At 42.4% G+C, this 17669-nt stretch overlaps 1 protein-coding gene across 1 annotated transcript in view; it reads right to left on the bottom strand.

Annotated features, from left to right (window-relative positions):
* Positions 1-1271: 1271 nt before the first annotated feature.
* LOC122559840 (thioredoxin reductase 1, cytoplasmic-like) overlaps positions 1272-17669 on the bottom strand; it is a 31869-nt gene continuing 15471 nt past the window's right edge. The window contains exons 7-14 of the mRNA XM_043709946.1: positions 15629-15854; positions 14463-14555; positions 14145-14221; positions 10728-10884; positions 9013-9120; positions 8836-8931; positions 6267-6401; positions 1272-3098 (exon numbers count right to left, since the gene is read on the bottom strand). Of these exons, the coding sequence (XP_043565881.1) occupies positions 3036-3098; positions 6267-6401; positions 8836-8931; positions 9013-9120; positions 10728-10884; positions 14145-14221; positions 14463-14555; positions 15629-15854 (955 nt within the window). The 3' untranslated portion in view covers positions 1272-3035. The remainder of the gene's footprint in view (positions 3099-6266; positions 6402-8835; positions 8932-9012; positions 9121-10727; positions 10885-14144; positions 14222-14462; positions 14556-15628; positions 15855-17669) is intronic.

Raw genomic sequence — 17669 nt, 5'->3', positions numbered from 1 at the left:
TCAGACAACAACTCACCAGAACGAAGGACCCGATACCCAGCATGAGCAAAACCAATGTATTGTACAAAATCCCATGCAAGGACTGCACAAAACACTATATAGGACAAACAGGAAGACAGCTAACGATCCGCATCCATGAACATCAACTAGCCACAAAACGCCACAACCAGCTATCCTTAGTAGCCACACACGCAGACGACAAGCAAGATGAATTCGACTGGGACAACACTACCATTATAGGGCAAGCCAAACAAAGAACAGCCAGGGAATTCCTAGAAGGATGGCACTCCTCCACAAACTCCATCAACAAACAAACATCGACCTGGACCCAATATACCGGCCACTACAGCGGACAGCTGGAACGGACAACTGGAAGCGGCAGGGACAGGCCACTATAAATGCCAGAGGAAACACCACAGAAGCGCTTCACAGGAGGCTCCCAAGCACTGAGGATGTCACCTAGACAGGGGACGAAACGTTCGCAAGACAAATTCCCAGCTCGGCAAACAGAACCACAACAACGAGCACCTGAGCTACAAATCTTCTCCCAAACTTTGAATAGTCCAACAGGTTTACTTGGAAGCACTAGCTTTCCGAGTGCTGCTCCTTCCCCAAGAGGTTGTGGAATATAAGCTTATACTCTCACTACAAAAGGAGCAACTAGTGCTTCAAAATAAGCCTGTTGGACTAAACCTGGTGTCGAGAAATTTTTAAAACCTGCTCTTCCCAAGAAGCAGCATGGTGACACAGTGGTTAGCACTGCTGCCTCTCAGCACCAGAGACCTGGGTTCAATTCCCACCTCAGGAACCGTGTGTGGAGTTTGCACATTCTCCCAGGGTCTGTGCGTTTCCTCTGGGTGCTCCGGTTTCCTCCCACACAGTCCAAACATGTACAGGTTTGGCGAATTTCTCATGCTAAATTCCCCGTAGTGTTAGGTGAAGGGGTAAAATGGAGGGGAATGGGTCTGGGTGGGTTGCTCTTCGGAGGGTCGGTGTGGACTTGTTGGGCCGAAGGCCCTGGTTCCACACTAATCTAATCAGGACTTGTTTCTGCAGCAATTCATCCAGGGAAAAAAGTTGACAAGCCTCTGAAGCGGCTTGTGATCTGAAAAAAAACCCAAAAAAAAAGAAAAGCAGAGGGCAAAAAATACAACATCAGCTTTCCATTGTACACTTCACCTGTTACAGCTCCTGGCTGCCCTTCCATGCTACAATCTAACCCCACTATTCATTAACCTTCACTGACATTAGCGATGAAAACAGGCACATGATTTGTTTCAAGTTTTTATTATGCAAGACAAATTTCAACTTTGCAATAACAGTACATCAGGGATATTTTAAAGTGTATACATGGCAAAATTAAGTTATTTGAGACAGATGCAGAAGAGAAGTAATTTTTCTTCAAAAAGAATGATGCAATTTTGATTGAACATTGATAAAGGAGACTACAAAATACTTCTGACGGGAAGTACAATCAAATAATTTACTTCCACATTTCTAATCACAGGAAGTATTGTACCAAATATAGTATTAAGCTGTAACACCTAGAGTGTAGAAATTCTTGTAAACTTGTAAATATTTGCAGATAGGCACTGAGGTCAAAGCTCCTCAGGCAAACAAGTGCCATCTGTATTGTCTACATGCAGCCAACATGAACTGCAGATGTGTGCTCCGTGACTGGGTAGTGGTGCTTGAAACTACAAAACGTGGAGTGCAATAAATCAATAAAGGAGGATGGAAAAGATCACATTCATGATTTAGGATCAACGATTGCAATAGCTAATTTGAGTTCCTCCCAATATATTGAAGACAGACGCAGTCTTGAAAGTTAGACAGTGGCTGCATTTGTACACAAAACTGATGCACCAGCACAGGGGGATCATGCCCTGAGGCTGTAATGGCATCTCAAATGTCTGTTTCTTGGCTCAAAGTTCAAAAGTTGTAATTCTAAGCCTGAGGTTACAAACTCAAGGTTGCACTAGCAGCACAAAGTAGTTTAGCTTCACGATAAAAGTCAAATTCAAAACCTGCCTGGATTCTGAAGTCAGTCTCACTTAGCGAAAGGTGTGGACAAAAACTACTTTGCACAAACATTCCAACCCACTCACATTAAGTGATCATTTACATGTCTAATTCACAGCCCACTGTTTTGCCTTCAGAAGGCAGAGAGTTTGTGATGTGTCAAATAGCTATCTAAACCATTTTATTTATAGAAAAGAGAAAAAGGACATCAGACTAGTACATTAAAAATCTACTGTAAACAAACATCTTGGAGGCCTCATCCTAGGTTCAACAACATGTCTGAGGAAGGATGTTTTTTGGGAATCAATGAGTTAATGCCCAAAGTCTAAAATATATTGGTGATGGAGAGAGTGGCAGGCAGTTAAAAACAACCAATTAAAACTGGTTTCACATGCTGCCCAAAAAAATGGTTGAACAGGGGCTGAAGTGGCCTGAGTATTCATCAATTGCCCAGGGCAAAACTTCACTCCTATTAGACCAATAAAATATATTCAGCTTCAGTATCAAAATGTTATCTAAAACAAACATTTCATTTAAACACAAGGTGAAAAGATGGTGAAATCTATAGTACTGTATAGAAAAGGAAACGCCAGTGTCCAGACAATGGAAAGTACAGAAAATGCACTAATTTTTTCCCTTCTAGTTTCTAATTTTGGTCTGCCAGAGTTCTCCAGTGATAGTGGAAGCCCTTTATGTCTGAGTTAGCTAAGAATTGCTAAACTGTGCTCATAGGTTTTCCATCGCAGCCTTCCATTCGAAACTGGTTCCAGGCCAGGACTTCATGAAAGCATCAGGGTTGATGCTCCTACAGAGCAGCAGCTTATTGCATTGGATTCTGAATAACCCCGCTATTGTACTAGTTGCCAAACGGACGTTCACATTGTCTCACACTGCAGAGCCCGCTGCTGCAGCATCTTTAACACGAAGATTGATGGGCTATCACAATCTGAGTGTTGAGTGCGGAGACAAAAACGATCCATTATGACAAACAGTGACAACAGCAGGGTTTAACCTCAGCAGCCAGACTGTTCGATATTACCACCAGACGTCTTTGTCACAGATAGTGTGGTGAATACCTAAAAGAAAAAAAATTCATCTTTAAAATTGGTTGTAGTGAACACTTATCTACAGCACAAATGGAATAGACCAAATATGGTTTATCTTGCAAAAACAAAAAAATTGTGGGAGAAACTCAGTAGGTCCAACAGTAACCTGTCCTAAATAATGGGGGAGTCTGGTGACCTTCTTAGCCTGGAGGGGAGCCACCAATCAATCATGTCTAAAATGTCTCAGTATTGTCTAAAGGCAAACTGCTCCCCACAAGGAGTCCTCCCTATACACATCTGCAGAGCAGCAGAGACTTCCCCTTCTCCTTTGCATTTAAGCGGCTTCCTCTTTCATGTATTATATCTACTACAGGAGTCATGAGTGAGGGTGACAGTTTTCTTCATTTGTCTGGTGCAGCTCCAATACAAGCAGCTGGACACCATCTAGAATAAAGCAGCCCCTTGATTGGGTCCAAACCCACTCTACATTGACAGTACGTACTGTTCTTGAACCTGGTGCATGTATTCAAGCTTCTGTATCCTCCACCAGAGAGAGGTGGCTGTAGGAGAACGGTATGGGGTAGGACGGGTCTTAGATGTCTGCAGCCTTCCCACAGCAATGGGAAGAACAAAGAATCCATGGATGGGAAGTTGCTCTCCATGAGGGTCTGTGTAGTACTGAGTCTTTTGTGGTTTCTTACAGTCCTGGGCAGAGCAGTTGCTGTACCAAGCCATTATGCATTCAGGTAGTATGGTGCATCTGTAAAGGTTAGTGAGGATCCTTATGGACATGCCAAATTGTCCAAGCCCAAGGAAGGGGAGATACAATGGTTAAAAGGCACAACAATGTATCTACATGGGAGGCCCAGGACAGCTTGGTGGTTATCACTCCTAGAAACTTGACACTTTCAACCCTCTTTCCTCAACTCAGTTGATGTAGATAGGGGAGTGTCCATCCTTTTCAGGAAGGAGTTCAGTCCTTTCGTTTTGCTGACAGAGAGATCATTACATCAAGCAATCCACCTCCTTCCTGTATTCTGACAGATCATGGTTTGCTATCTGGCCTGCAGTTCCACTTGGCATTTCTGGCCAAGATTGTTGCAAGTGTTTCAGCCTCATCTGGCACTGAAGTGCTAGGCTCCTCCATCCTGGAGGCTGGGGATATTTTGGACCCTCCTCCCGCTTTCGTTATTGACTGCCATTCGTGAATGGACATAGCTCTGATCTGCTCATTGTGAAATAATTTATCCCCATCTAATTACTTGTGGCTTGAATTTTCAAATGCTAGTCTTATTTTGTAGCTTCACCAGTTTGATTCTCATGTTGAAGCATACCCGGTTCTTCTCCTGCCACCTTCACCCACTCTCCATTGAGTCAGACCAATTCCTTGGCTTGATTGCAATTACATCCTAAACTCTAGTGTACAGGCTCAGTTCACTCAATTAAAAGCATGCCAAGATTTATGGCATATTTATGAAATCAAAATAAATTGAGGGGAATACAAAAGTAATTTTTTTTTTTAAAACAAAAGAAATAGCGGGCCTTTTGAAGTTGCAGACTGAAAAAGAAAAAACGTGTTCAAAAGGGTTCAAAAGAAACTCCTTGCAAATGAAAAAAAAATCCAAGAATTAATTTTTGATCCAAAAGCAAACAGAATTAAAACATCAATACAGATAGATAATTAGTTGAAACGTTTCTTAAAAAAGGTTAAAAAAAGATGAGGAGAAAATGTCTAGCCACCTCAGCATTAATCTGAATTTCAGGTGTTTGAGGCAAGTTGCTAATTGAATATTCATGCTTTTCAAAACAGTGTATGCTAATAAGCATGCATTTGGAAATCTCTCCAAGCCGGTTGATTGCGACAGAGCAATTAATCATGTCACAGCAGAAAGCAGTGAGATGCTAGCTGCAGAGGGCTTACACTTGTCAATTAAAACAATTATAATGCCAAGGTGTATTATAAAGGCAGAAGTCACACGACTGAAAATGTGTTGCTGGAAAAACGCAGCAGGTCAGGCAGCATCCAAGGAACAGGATAATCAACGTTTCAGGCATAAGCCCTTCTTCAGGAAGGGGAAGGTGCCGGGAGTGGAGGTTGGGTTGGGGGGGGGGGGGGGGTGGACCTGACGAGGGAGTGGTCTTTTCAGAACGCTGAGAGGGGAGGGAAATATATCCCTGGTGGTGGGGTCTGCCCTCGATCTCTTCAAAATCCTTGAAGTTACACGACACCAGGTTATAGGTGAACAGGTTTATTTGAAGTCACAAGCTGTTGGAGCACTGTTCCTTTGTCACCTGCAGGAACAGTGCTCTGAAAGTTTGAGACTTCAAATAAACCTGTCAGACTATAACCTGTGACTTCTGACCTGGTCTACTAATCCAACACTGGCACCTCTAAGTCAAATGCATCATAGGCAGAGAACCAAACTTAGTCAGTATTCAGTTCTCTCATTGATTCAAACATTGCACTTAGTGCCTGTACATTAAGCAAGCAGCACTGCAAAATAAAAGTGCAAAAATTTTACAATTGGAATTTAAATGTTAATTGTTTACCAAGTAGTAATACTAGAAGAAAGTCAGTAGACATTGCATTTATGAATAGTTTCACTTTTTTTGATTTAATAATGAAAAAGGTTTATGAACAGAAGCTGTTCAGTTCCTCAAGCTAACCCAGCTGACCAGGTAATCTATAATTCACCCATCTGAATTGGGTATTTCTCAATATCTTCATGTCTGAGATTGATAAAGCCCAAGTGGCATCCAGCAGCCAAAGCCTTCTGCAGTGTGCTGGTTTAGATTTCATTCCCAAATTGACTCCAAACAGCCAATAGCTTTGACTTTCTTGGTTCTCAAACCACTCCCACCAGGAGGGGTAATGTCCCACAGATCTACCCTGTTGTTGAATTCCTTTAAACTATACAGTAGATGGCCACGCAACTTAGTTACTGGCATCAATTCTCTTCTCAATGCCTTTATGCTTCAAATAAAAGTTTCAAAATCTTTTGATTCAACCATCTCCCTCTGGATCAAAGTCAACTTATTTGATATTTACTCCCATGAAGTATATGGAATGTTTGACTAGACAAGGATATTATGTAGAGCAGTTTGAGGTTGTACCATTAGCGAGCCACACTATTTAAAAATCTATTAACAAGCACCTCAAATGAACAGCATTACAGAGCTTTAATGTCACGTGAATACCTCTGCACAGACTGGGTGAATTCCTATTGTACTGTCCAATTGTTCCTTGGTCAATCCACATTTTATTGCAGCTGCAAATCCCTGAGTAATTTCTCCTGCATTCGGACCCAATACATGGAAACCTATTACCCGATTCTGAAAGAAAGCACAACACACTTAAATCTTATGTTTACGGCCAAGAGAAAAATCAAAGTTCCTTTCTCACTTCTCGACACTAGATGAGAGAACAGTGAAGCAGGCTACAAAAGGAATTTTGAAAGGATAAACAGGGAGCAGAGATCTATTGAATAGAAAGCTAATAGAACTTTATCATCATTTGTTCAGAGAGAAGCTAAATATCAAAAAAGGAGCAAGTTACCACAGATGCTGGAATCTGTATTGAAAACAAAGTGCTGGAGATCACAGTGGATCAGACAGCATCCATGGAGAGACAGCAAACTGATGTTGAGTCGAGCTAACTGTTCAGAGTTAGAGTGTGGCGGGGGGCAATATTTATGCAATAGTTTTTTGGTGGTGGTGGAGGTTGGAGGACTTGGGGAGGGGGGGGCGGGGGGAATAATTGTTGTTAATAGCCCAGATTTAGAGATCGGAATGAGGGAATGGCAGAAGAGTGACGTCTAACAGCCAGATTGGGAAGGGCAGACAATCCTACTGGGGTGTGGAGAAATGTGGCCAGGTGGTGGCAGAGGATGTAACAAAGAAAGGGAAGGAATGGCTTCACAATTTGAAGGTGCTGAACCCAATACAAAACAGTAGTGTGAGTGCATCAGTTATACAGGGCATGAGTAGGACCATATACAGAGTATCGGTCTCCCGACATTTAAAAAAGGAGGAAACAAAAGGGTTTGGAAGCAGTTCAAAAGGTTGCCTGGACTAAATGCCTGGAATGGGCAGGTAGTGTAAGAAAGAAGGATTGGACAGGTTCAGATTGTACCTGGAGTTAAGAGTAACAAGTGACTTGGTTGAACAACCGCTAAGTCCTGAAAGATTGGTGCAGTGTTGGACTGGGGTGGACAAAGTTAAAAATCACAACACCAGGTTTATTTGAAAGTACAAGCTTTCAGAGCACTGCTTCCTTTATCAGGTAGCTAGTGGGGCAGGATCATAGGACAGACTTCATCCACATTTTAAGTAATAGATGGCTGAGCAGCAATCTAGGTTTGTTCATTACATTACATCAGTTGTATGACACTTTGATCTTTAAATTGTGTCTTATGACCCTGCCCCACCTGATGAAAGAGCAGTGCCCTGAAAGCTTGTACATCCAAGTAAGCTGGTGCTGAGAAAGGTTTAGAACTTTGTCCACCTCCACATCATGGCTACCACTGAGACCACCAACTGAAAGATCTTGACAGTGGAAGGTTCTCTGTAGGAGTGTGGAACCAGGAGATGCCCACTTAAGGCAGATTAAAAAAAAAAAAAAGGTAGAGAACAGCTGCTATATGGAACACTTGCTTTAAAAAGAAAGGGATACTGGAGGCAGAATCTTTGAATATTTAAAAAAAAAAGGGAAGATCAATTCTTGATTGATCAGGAGGGTCAGGCATGTGCAGTGGAGGTTTAGATCACATCTTACTCGGAGAGTGAATCAAGTTACAAGGGGTAACTTGGCCCACTTTTTAGTTGCTCCTTCTTCTACCCCCGTTGCTGAACAAAGAACTTGCAGTGCAGGTTCATTGCTTCTCGAAAGTAGAGTCACAGGTAGATAGGATAGTGAAGGAGGCATTTGGTATGCCTTCCTTTATTGGAAGGAGCATTGAGCATAGGAATTGCAGCTGTACAGGATATTGCTTCAGCCACGTTTGGAACATTGCATGCAATTCTGGTCTCCCTCCTATTGGAGGGATGCTGTGAAACTTGAAAGGGTTCAGAAAAAAGTTTTACAAGGCCATTGCCAGGAATGGAGGGTTTGAGGTACAAGGAGAGGTTGAATAGGCTGGGCTGTTTTCCTGGGAGCATTGGAGGCTGAGGGGTGACCCTATAGAAGTTTATAAATCATGAGGGGCATGGATAGGATAAATAGACAAGGTATTTTCCCTGGGGTGGGAGTCCAGAACTAGACGGCATGGTTTAGGGTGAGGGGGGGGAAAATTTAAAAGGGGCCAAAGGGGCAACATTTTCACACAGAAGGTGGTGCATGTATGGAACAAGCTGCCAGAGAAAGAGGCAGCTGGTACAATTACAGCATTTAAAAGGCATCTGGATGGGTATGTAAATAGGAAGGGTTTATAGGGATATGGGCCAAATGGGACTAGTTTAAGTTAGGATATCTGGTCAGCATGGACAAGTTGGATCGAAGGGTCTGTTTCCATGCTGTACATCTGACTCAGACTCTTTAAAATGGGCAAGGCAGACAGCACCTCCATTTTACTTGCCTCTGCAACAGACAGCAGCTACATCAGGGAAAAGCACTCGTCTCAGAAAGGATTGTGGATTCAAGGGCCACTGCAGAAACCGGAGTGCTCAAATCTAGGCCAGTACTCAGTATAATGTGTCTTTTCCTAAGTCAGAGACCACTCTAAAATTGCTTCCAGCCAAAAAAACCCACACATTTAATTGAGGAACATACATTATCTTGCTTGTTGCAGATAATCTTGGCGTAACATTTGTTGTTATCCCTGGATGGAATAGTCCACTCCAGGGGCCAAAAGTAACTGTGATAGACCTGTAGATGCAAAAAAAAAAAAGTGTCAGTTTCTGGATACAACAACAGGCAGCATTTCCCCCACCCAATCTGATGACTTACATCCAAATTCTCTGTTCCATATATTTCCAAAGCTTTCTCCTCTGCAAAACCACAGGCTCCATATTCCAAGGGGGTGAAGACAGTGGTGGGTACATTCACATAGTCACACTGTTGATAAGCAACAAAGTCAGCATCAGTGGAACAGTCAGACTCAAATGTACACTGCTGCCTTCTTATGGCGATTTCTTGAAGAGAAGTCAGGTTGTTTGCAGAAGCAGCTTGTGTTTAGCCCAAAATAAAAATAAACACCAAAGCAGGTAACAAAGCTAGATCAGAGGTTATTTTTAAATGCAGGAGCACCTTACAAGTTGGAGGGGTTAGGCATAAATCTTCAGAACCTGGAACCTAAAATGGTTAAGTCTATTTATCATGCAGTGACATATTTGGACACAGGTACTTTTGCACTGTTTGAGATCCTAGTTACTTGCAGGGCCAACAGACCATGACCAAGTATAGGGTTGATTAAATGTGGAATTGAGTTTTACCTACACTGGGAGACCACACTCTGCAGTTCTAGCCAGCTTTCCAATAATATATTTGCAGCATAAATGAAGTGCAGCAAAGTGAATGGTAGGAAATTGTGGATTTGAATTAAACCTTGTGATAAAAAAATTAGGAAGAGTTTTAAAATAAGAGAAATTAAAGAACTCCTTCACATTCACTTACTCTACTCCAGCATATTGGCTGGAAACCGTTGTAAAGCACTTTGGGAATTCTTAAAGAGGAAAACTTAAATTCTTTTCTTGGGACATGGCAATCATTGGCATGATGAGTATTTATTACTGATTCCCAATTTCCCTCAAAGTGAAATGAACAATGGTCTATGGTACAGGTGCAGAAAAATGTAACAATACAACAGTGCTTTGATGCAACTTTAGTAACTTGCTGGGGCATTTCAGACTGTGGACCTTGACTTATACAGGATACAGAGACTTCACCCCCCCCACAAAGCTGCCTTTAAAACATGTAGTTCACTAATGGTCACAAAACCACACCAGATTCATGAACCCAAATTAAGATATTTAATTACAATTTTAAAATTTAATATCTACTGTGGAACTTAGACTTGTTTCAAAAGCATTGGAAGTCTCTTGTCTACTATTTCAGTAAACTACCCACTATGCCATCATTCTAAATACCACTAAAGTTCTTTAACCATAATTTAACCCAAAATAAAAATCAGCTTCTGGAGCTGGGGAAACAGATTAAGACCATAAGACACAGGAGCAGAAGGTAGTCATTCAGCCCTAGTGAGTCTGCTGGGCCATGCAAGGAGATAGTGACCAACCTGATCATCAGATTCCCTTAATTAGAAATTTGCATCACAGCTCTAAATTGGAGTAGAAACGCGTGGTGCTGGAAAAGCACAACAGACCAGGCAGCACCTGAGGAGCAGGAGAGTCAACGTTTCAGGTATAAAGCCCTTCATCCCTAAATTTAGCCTCAACGGCCCATTGCATGGAAGAATTCTATGGTTTGACTTGGAGGAAAGTTGGCAGACATGGAGAACACTTCAAACAAATGGAACAATCCATTAACAATCAGCCAAGTAAACAGGAAGGTGCTGATTGGGAAATCTAGTTTCACGACGTGCACACTGAAATCTTTACTCTGAACAAAAAGCCTCAAGCTGCTATGGATGCAATTTGGGTACTCTGCAAAAAACAAAACAAAAAAAAAAAAAAAGGCCAGCAATTCAGAATTTGAGTTTGTACCTGGATGGTGGATCCTCCATACAACCTGCCGGCAAGTAAGCGGCCAGCCTGAATAGCCACTGGTGTGAGCTGCAACTTCCCCTCCAAAATGTCACCAATGGCATAAACATGGGGCATATTTGTTTGTTCTAGTTCATTGACAGGAATCTTACCAGTCCTAAAAGACAAAAGGTCAGTTCTGATGTCATAGTGAAACCAAGAAGAATAAACCCCTCACCTTAGCAAATTCTAGCACTGACGTTTTAATTTAGATTCAACATCTAAATTTCTACATAGCCTCACACTCTACATAGCTATGGAGAAGAAGGAGAGGATTAGGCAAAATGGGAGGATATTTAATTGGGGAAGAGGAAACTATGATGCAATTAGACGGGAGTTAGGAAGCATGGATTGGGAGCAATTGTTCCATGGTAAAGGCACTATAGACATGTGGAGACTGTTTAAGGAACAGTTGTTGCAAGTGATGAATAAATATGTCCCTCTGAGACAGGCAAGAAGAAATGGTCAGATAAAGGAACCTTAGATGACGAGAGCGGTGGAGCTTCTCGTCAAAAGGAAGAAGGTAGCTTACATAAGGTGGAGGGAGCTAGGGTCAAGCTCAGCTCGAGAGGATTACAGGCAAGCGAGGAAGGAGCTCAAAAATGGTCTGAGGAGAGCCAGGAGGGGGCACGAGAAAGACTTGGCAGAACGGATTAGGGAGAACACAAAGGCATTTTACACGTGAGGAATAAGAGAATGGTCAAAGAAAGAGTAGGGCCGATCAGGGATAGCATAGGGAATGTGTGTGGGGAGTCTGAAGAGATAGGGGAAGCCCTAAATGAGTTTTTTGCTTCTGGCTTTACGAAAGAAACGAACTTTGTCGTGAATGAAACCTTTGAAGAGCAGATGTGCATGCTAGAATGGATAGAGATAGAGGAAGCTGACGTGCTGAAAATTTTGTCAAACATTAAGATTAACAAGTCGCCAGGCCCGGACCAGATTGGTCCTCGGCTGCTTTGGGAAACAAGAAATGTAATTGTTTCGCTACTTGCGAAGATCTTTGCATCCTCGCTCTCCACTGGAGTCGTACCTGAGGACTGGAGAGGGGCAAATGTAATTCCTCTCCAAGAAAGGAAATAGGGAAATCCCCGGCAATTACAGACCAGTAAGTCTCACATCTGTCATCTGCAAGGTGTTAGAAAGGATTCTGAGGGATAGGATTTATGACCATCTGGAAGAGCATGGCTTGATTAAATGCAGTCAACACTGCTTTGTGAGGGGCAGGTCATGCCTCACAAACCTTAGAGTTCTTTGAGGATGTGACTAGACAAGTTGATGTGGGTAGAGCTGTGGATGTGGTGTATATGGACTTCAGCAAGGCATTTGATAAGGTTCCCCATGGTAGGCTCATTCAAATGGTCAAGAGGAATGGGATTCAGGGGAACTTAGCTGTCTGGATACAGAATTGGCTGGCCAACAGAAGACAGCGAATGGTAGAAGGAAAATATTCTGCCTGAAAGTCTGTGGTGAGTGGTGTTCCACAGGGCTCTGTCCTTGGGCCTCTACTGTTTGTAATTTTTATTGATGACTTTGATGAGGGGATTGAAGGATAGGTCAGCAAGTTTGCAGACGACACAAAGGTTGGAGGTAACGTTGACAGTATAGAGGGCTGTAGGCTGCAGCAGGACATTGACAGGATGCAGAGATGGGCTGAGGGGTGGCAGATGGAGTTCAACCTGGATAAATGAGAGGATGCATTTTGGAAGGTCAAATTTGAAAGCTGAGTACAGGATTAAGGATAGGATTCTTGGCAGTGTGGAGGAACAGAGGGATCTTGGTGTGCAGATACATAGATCCCTTAAAATGGCCACCCAAGTGGAGAGGGTTGTTAAAAAAGCATATGATGTTTTGGCTTTCATTAACAGGGGGATTGAGTTTAAGAGTCGTGAGATCTTGTTGCAGCTCTTAAAAATAAAATAAAAATAATTTAAAAAATAAAAAATAAAAACTTTGGTTCGACCGCACTTGGAATACTGTGTCCAGTTCTGGTCGCCCTATTATAGGAAAGATGTGGATGCTTTGGAGAGGGCTCAGAGGAGGTTTACCAGGATGCTGCCTGGACTGGAGGCAGTCCAGTCTTATCTTATGAAGAGAGGTTGACTGAGCTCGGACTTTTTTCATTGGAGAAAAAAAGAGGGGGACCTAATTGAGGTACACAAGATAATGAGAGGCATAGATAGTCTCTGGCTATCGACTCTATTTCCCAGGCAGAAGTAAGTAACACGAGGGGTCATAGTTTTAAGCTGGTTGGAGGAAGGTACAGAGGGGATGTCAGAGGTGGGTTCTTTACAGAGTTGAGAGCATGGAATGCGTTGCCAGCAGCAGTTGTGGAAGCAAGGTCATTGGGGACATTTAAGAGACTACTGGACATGCATATGGTCACAAATTTGAGGTTGTATACGTGAGGATCAGTGGTCGGCACAAGTGGGCTGAAGGGCCTGTTCTGTGCAAAAACGTTTTTCATGTTATCAATACAGTCTTAGTTGACAATATTTGAGGGATAGACAGCAGTTCACAGGTGCCTAAATGAATGTCATGTTTACTGTATAGTACCTGCTGTCAGTCTCTCCCTGGAGAACCCAACCTAAACAAGTCGGATTTGAGAATAAAAATCACCCAATGAGAGATGAACAAGTTGCAATGGGAATAGAGGTTAAGGTGTCAACAGGAGAGAGTCAAAATGCAAAGCTATGGAAGACAACTCCTCCAGACAAGACAGACAGTAAAGTCACCTCACTAATTTGGCTTTGTTTTTAAAATAATGAGTCAGAACATTTTGCATTTGAACAGCTGAAAGCACATTTACAGCTTGCTCTTTAATGGAGACTTTTTCAAAAAAAAAAAGGGCATAACCATTTCATCCTGCCCAGATTGCATTTATGTAGCACCTTGTTGAATCACAAGGCATTCAGAGGCATTTTTCAACCAATAAATACTTCATGAAAACGTAGTCACTGTTGTAGTGCAGGGAGTGCAACACCAGTTCACACAAGCTCCCGCAAACACCAAGGTGATAATAATACAAGGGAGTGTGTCAGGCTACCATTTAACAAATGCCATAAAAATGGCCAACTGCAATTGCCTTAGGGAAAAAAAAAGGACAAACCCATGTGATCTGAATGCTAGAGAAAGTAGCTTTGAAATAAAACTAGTATTGAGTATTCACTCAACTGAGAGTGTTAAATGGGAGGACGAGGACGAGGAAAGGGGGAGAAAACAGTGACAGTTTACAGAGCAAGTTTGATTAGAACAGACTAGAATCTGGTGAACATTTGCAAAAATAAAAAAAGTGAAGTGTTTTTGCTCAGAAGAACGACATTCTCCACAAATGATTGAAACTGTTACCAGTATTATATATAAAAAACAGTATTATCTTACTTTTCAATGACCTTTACTCCCACTTTCTCCAAGCCAATATTTTTAGTGCTGGCATCCCTCCCGATTGCCAGTAATACCTTGAGGAAAAAAGCAGCACAAGTTTTCACAAAAAGGATTCCAAGGCAACTGACTTTTAATTTAAAAAAATATGAATAGAACTTTTCATTTACACGATGGCTCAGCTAGAAGAGAAACAGCAGTCTTGAGCAACTGGGTCAAATACTGAGCTACATTTTTGATCTCTGTGCCGGTTATTCACATCCAGGCAGACAAATGCTTCTACTGACAAACAGTCCAGTTTCATCCTTTATCACTTACTGTGTTATATTCCTCTGCCATTTGGTCTGTGCCATCTGTGGACTGAGCTGTTACTTTCAACTTCCCTGGAGTTCCAGCTTCAATTTGCTCTATCTACAAACAGGAGGATACAAGCAACTTTATTAGAACAAAAACAAATCACATCCTGCCACTTCATTGTGATTTTACTTCTCTGCACAATACAATTCACTTGAACATTAAGGTTTCCAATCCAAATCATTAAGCACTAGAAGTACTACAAAAAAAACAAAGAAGTTTGGCACTAACAGAGGCCATTCACCCATTCATCACTAATTCAAGGAATCATTACTTCGTGCTAATCTCCTGCTTTTCCCCACCGCTCCCCCAGCCTTGCACATTTGGATAGAAACCATCAAACCCTTGCTTGAATGGATCAATTGAACCAGTATTTACCACATTTCCAAACAGTGCATTCCAGATCCCAACTCAGTAAACAATTCTCACTCTTGCTTCTTTTGCAAATCAATAAAGTCTATGCTCATTGCCTTTACAACAGGAACGGCTTCACCCCATCTACCTCTACTTAGCCCACTCATGATTTTGAAAACCTCCATCTGATCCCCTCAGCCTTTCACTCCCAGGGGGTTGCTCTCCAGGAGTGAACAAGTCAATGGCAACCAGGTTCCTCCAGAAACAAAACCAAAGATTAAAAATGGAAGAAAAGTTTGACAACCAATTTGCATGTAACAAGCTGCCACACCAAATGGTAGTAACCAGAGTATTTTTTAATGATTTAAGTTGATAAAATATTGGCCAATGAAAATGGAGGAAACACACCTGCCCCCTCAAACAGAACTCAAATTTAAATATCCAGGGAGAGGTAGAGTGATGGACCAAAAGTTCTGAGTCTAACTATAGAACGGCCATGTGTGAATCCAAAAATGGAGGCTTTTATTTTGGATGCAATTTAAATGCAGTCATGCAAAAAACTTTATGAGTCTATTGGAGGCAGATAATAGATCAGAGCTATCCTTCCGGATTTCCTAACCAGAGACTATCGCAGCTTACAATAAGCACCAATCTCCAACATAAACCTTTTTAAGAATCATTACTTTATAAGCTATAACAAACATTAACAGCAATCTTCAGCACTGCCCTAACTCCATCTGATGCATACCCCAGCTAGAAACGGTTACAACGCTTACCTTAGTTGGTACAAACTGCCGAATGATTTTCACCCCATGGGTCTCCATGTAGTCTCCAATCAGTTCTGCCATTTGCTGGTCAAATCCCCGCAGCAGGATGGAACGAACCATCACAGTCACATCCAGCCCAATTCCGGCAAGAAACCCTGCACACTCCAACGCAACATAGGACGCTCCAATTACCAAGGTCTTCCCAGGGCAGTAAGGCAGCGAGAAGAGATCGTCACTAGAATGGGCGATGAAAATAGAAAGCAGTGAGGGAAACATCCTCATTTGTGAAGTGCTCTTCACAATCAGGCATTTCGAAGGTGGCACAGTGGTCAGTATTGCTGCCCCACAGCACCAGGGTTCAATGCTTTTCTCAGGTGAGTATCTACATGGAGTTGCACATTCTCCCAATGACATGGGTTTCTTCTGGGTGCTGTGGTTTCCTCCCACCATCCAAAGGTATGTGGTTAGGTGGATTGGCCATGCTGCATTACCCCATAGTGTCTGGGCCAGGTGAGAAGGCCATGGGAAATGCAGGGTTACAGGGATAGGGTGGAGGCGATTGGTGTTCAGGAGGGTCAGGCCAAGTAGTCTGCTCTCGCACAGTCAGGATTCTATGATCTGAAATGCTGCCATACAGCTGAAGGAAAAACACTCCCTGTTGTAATGCAGCAGCCAGTTCCAACAGTAACTGGGGAAAAAAAACCAGACAAGATCCATTTAGTGATGCCAATGGCAGGGTTAAACACTCACTGGGGCACCAGGGATATACCCCCTACCTGCATTACCTCCTACTCTCCCAAGTGTTGGAGAATGACCTATTGGGAATGGGAAAGTAGTTCATGTAGCTTGTACCTAGCCATTCAAATTTTAAACATATCTAAAAATTGTTCATCTTCAGCAAAGTGGAAAAGTTAGGATTTTAAAACAATTACTAAAGATACTTCAAAACTGTGACAAAGATAGCAGCTATAATTACTGTAGACATCACTATGCTCTACTGGGTAAGCCACCCATTGGACCAAAGCTACAAAACTCATGATTTTGAACTCTAAAGTAAATCCCACTCCCATGATGTGGGAATGTACATGTCTTCACTAAAAACAGTGTCTCTAGGTTTACAGTTCCCCGCCATTCCAATATGGATCATTTCCTAGTGCAGTCATCACTAGAATGGGCAGTGAAAATAAGCAGAAAGGGAAACATCCTCATTTATAAAGTGCTCTTCACAATCAGACATTTGGAAGGTGGCAAAGTGGTTAACATTGCTGCCCGAGTTTAAAAATCGGACTGAGACCAGATGAATGTTGCTGTTATGATGGAGTGACTTTTTCCTCTTGCCACCAGCAACTGGTTGTGGTCAGACTAGGCCAGAAAAGCCAACCTCTATGCAAGAGACGGGTGTGTAGATGGAGGGGCAGCTGAGTAACAGAGGGGCCTCAAATGATCAGTCTCCATTGCTACCATACCACAGTAAAATCTATGATCAACCGAGCAATCAGCTCAGCTGAAACAAGTGGGTGTTTCATTGACGTCTGCTTTCAAGCTGAAGAGGCTGGGAACTACTGTAACAATTACTGGAGCATGATTAACTGCTTCCTTTGATGGAAATCAGATGCAGAATTCAGTGAACAGTCTGGTATTTTCAGACAACATTCCTGAAGGGCTTATGCCCGAAATGTCGATTCTCCTGTTCCCTGGATGCTGCCTGACCTGCTGCGCTGTTCCAGCAACACATTTTCAGCTATTTTCAGACAACAGCACATTGAGGGGCAGACTGGTTTAAAAGCATTCTGTGCAATGTGGGTACAGCATTTATCAGCATTCTTGACCACCCTGAAAAATTTAAAAGAGGGGTGGAAGCAAGCAGCTTTCTGAATGGAACCAAGTAGCCATTCTAAAATGGTCTGGAGTCACATGGAAACCAGACCAGGAAACGATGGCAGATTTGCTTCTGCTGGATTTAAGGCGATAATGTTCCTCTTTCTCTTGCTGTCTAAGGACAGCATGGTGGCTCAGTGGTTAGTACTGCGGTCTCAAAGCATCAGGGAGT

Source organism: Chiloscyllium plagiosum, chromosome 19, assembly GCF_004010195.1.
Source record: "Chiloscyllium plagiosum isolate BGI_BamShark_2017 chromosome 19, ASM401019v2, whole genome shotgun sequence".
Taxonomy (NCBI): Eukaryota; Metazoa; Chordata; class Chondrichthyes; order Orectolobiformes; family Hemiscylliidae; genus Chiloscyllium; species Chiloscyllium plagiosum.
The sequence above is the reverse complement of the archived record's forward strand: the minus strand, read 5'-3'. Positions and strand labels throughout refer to the sequence as shown.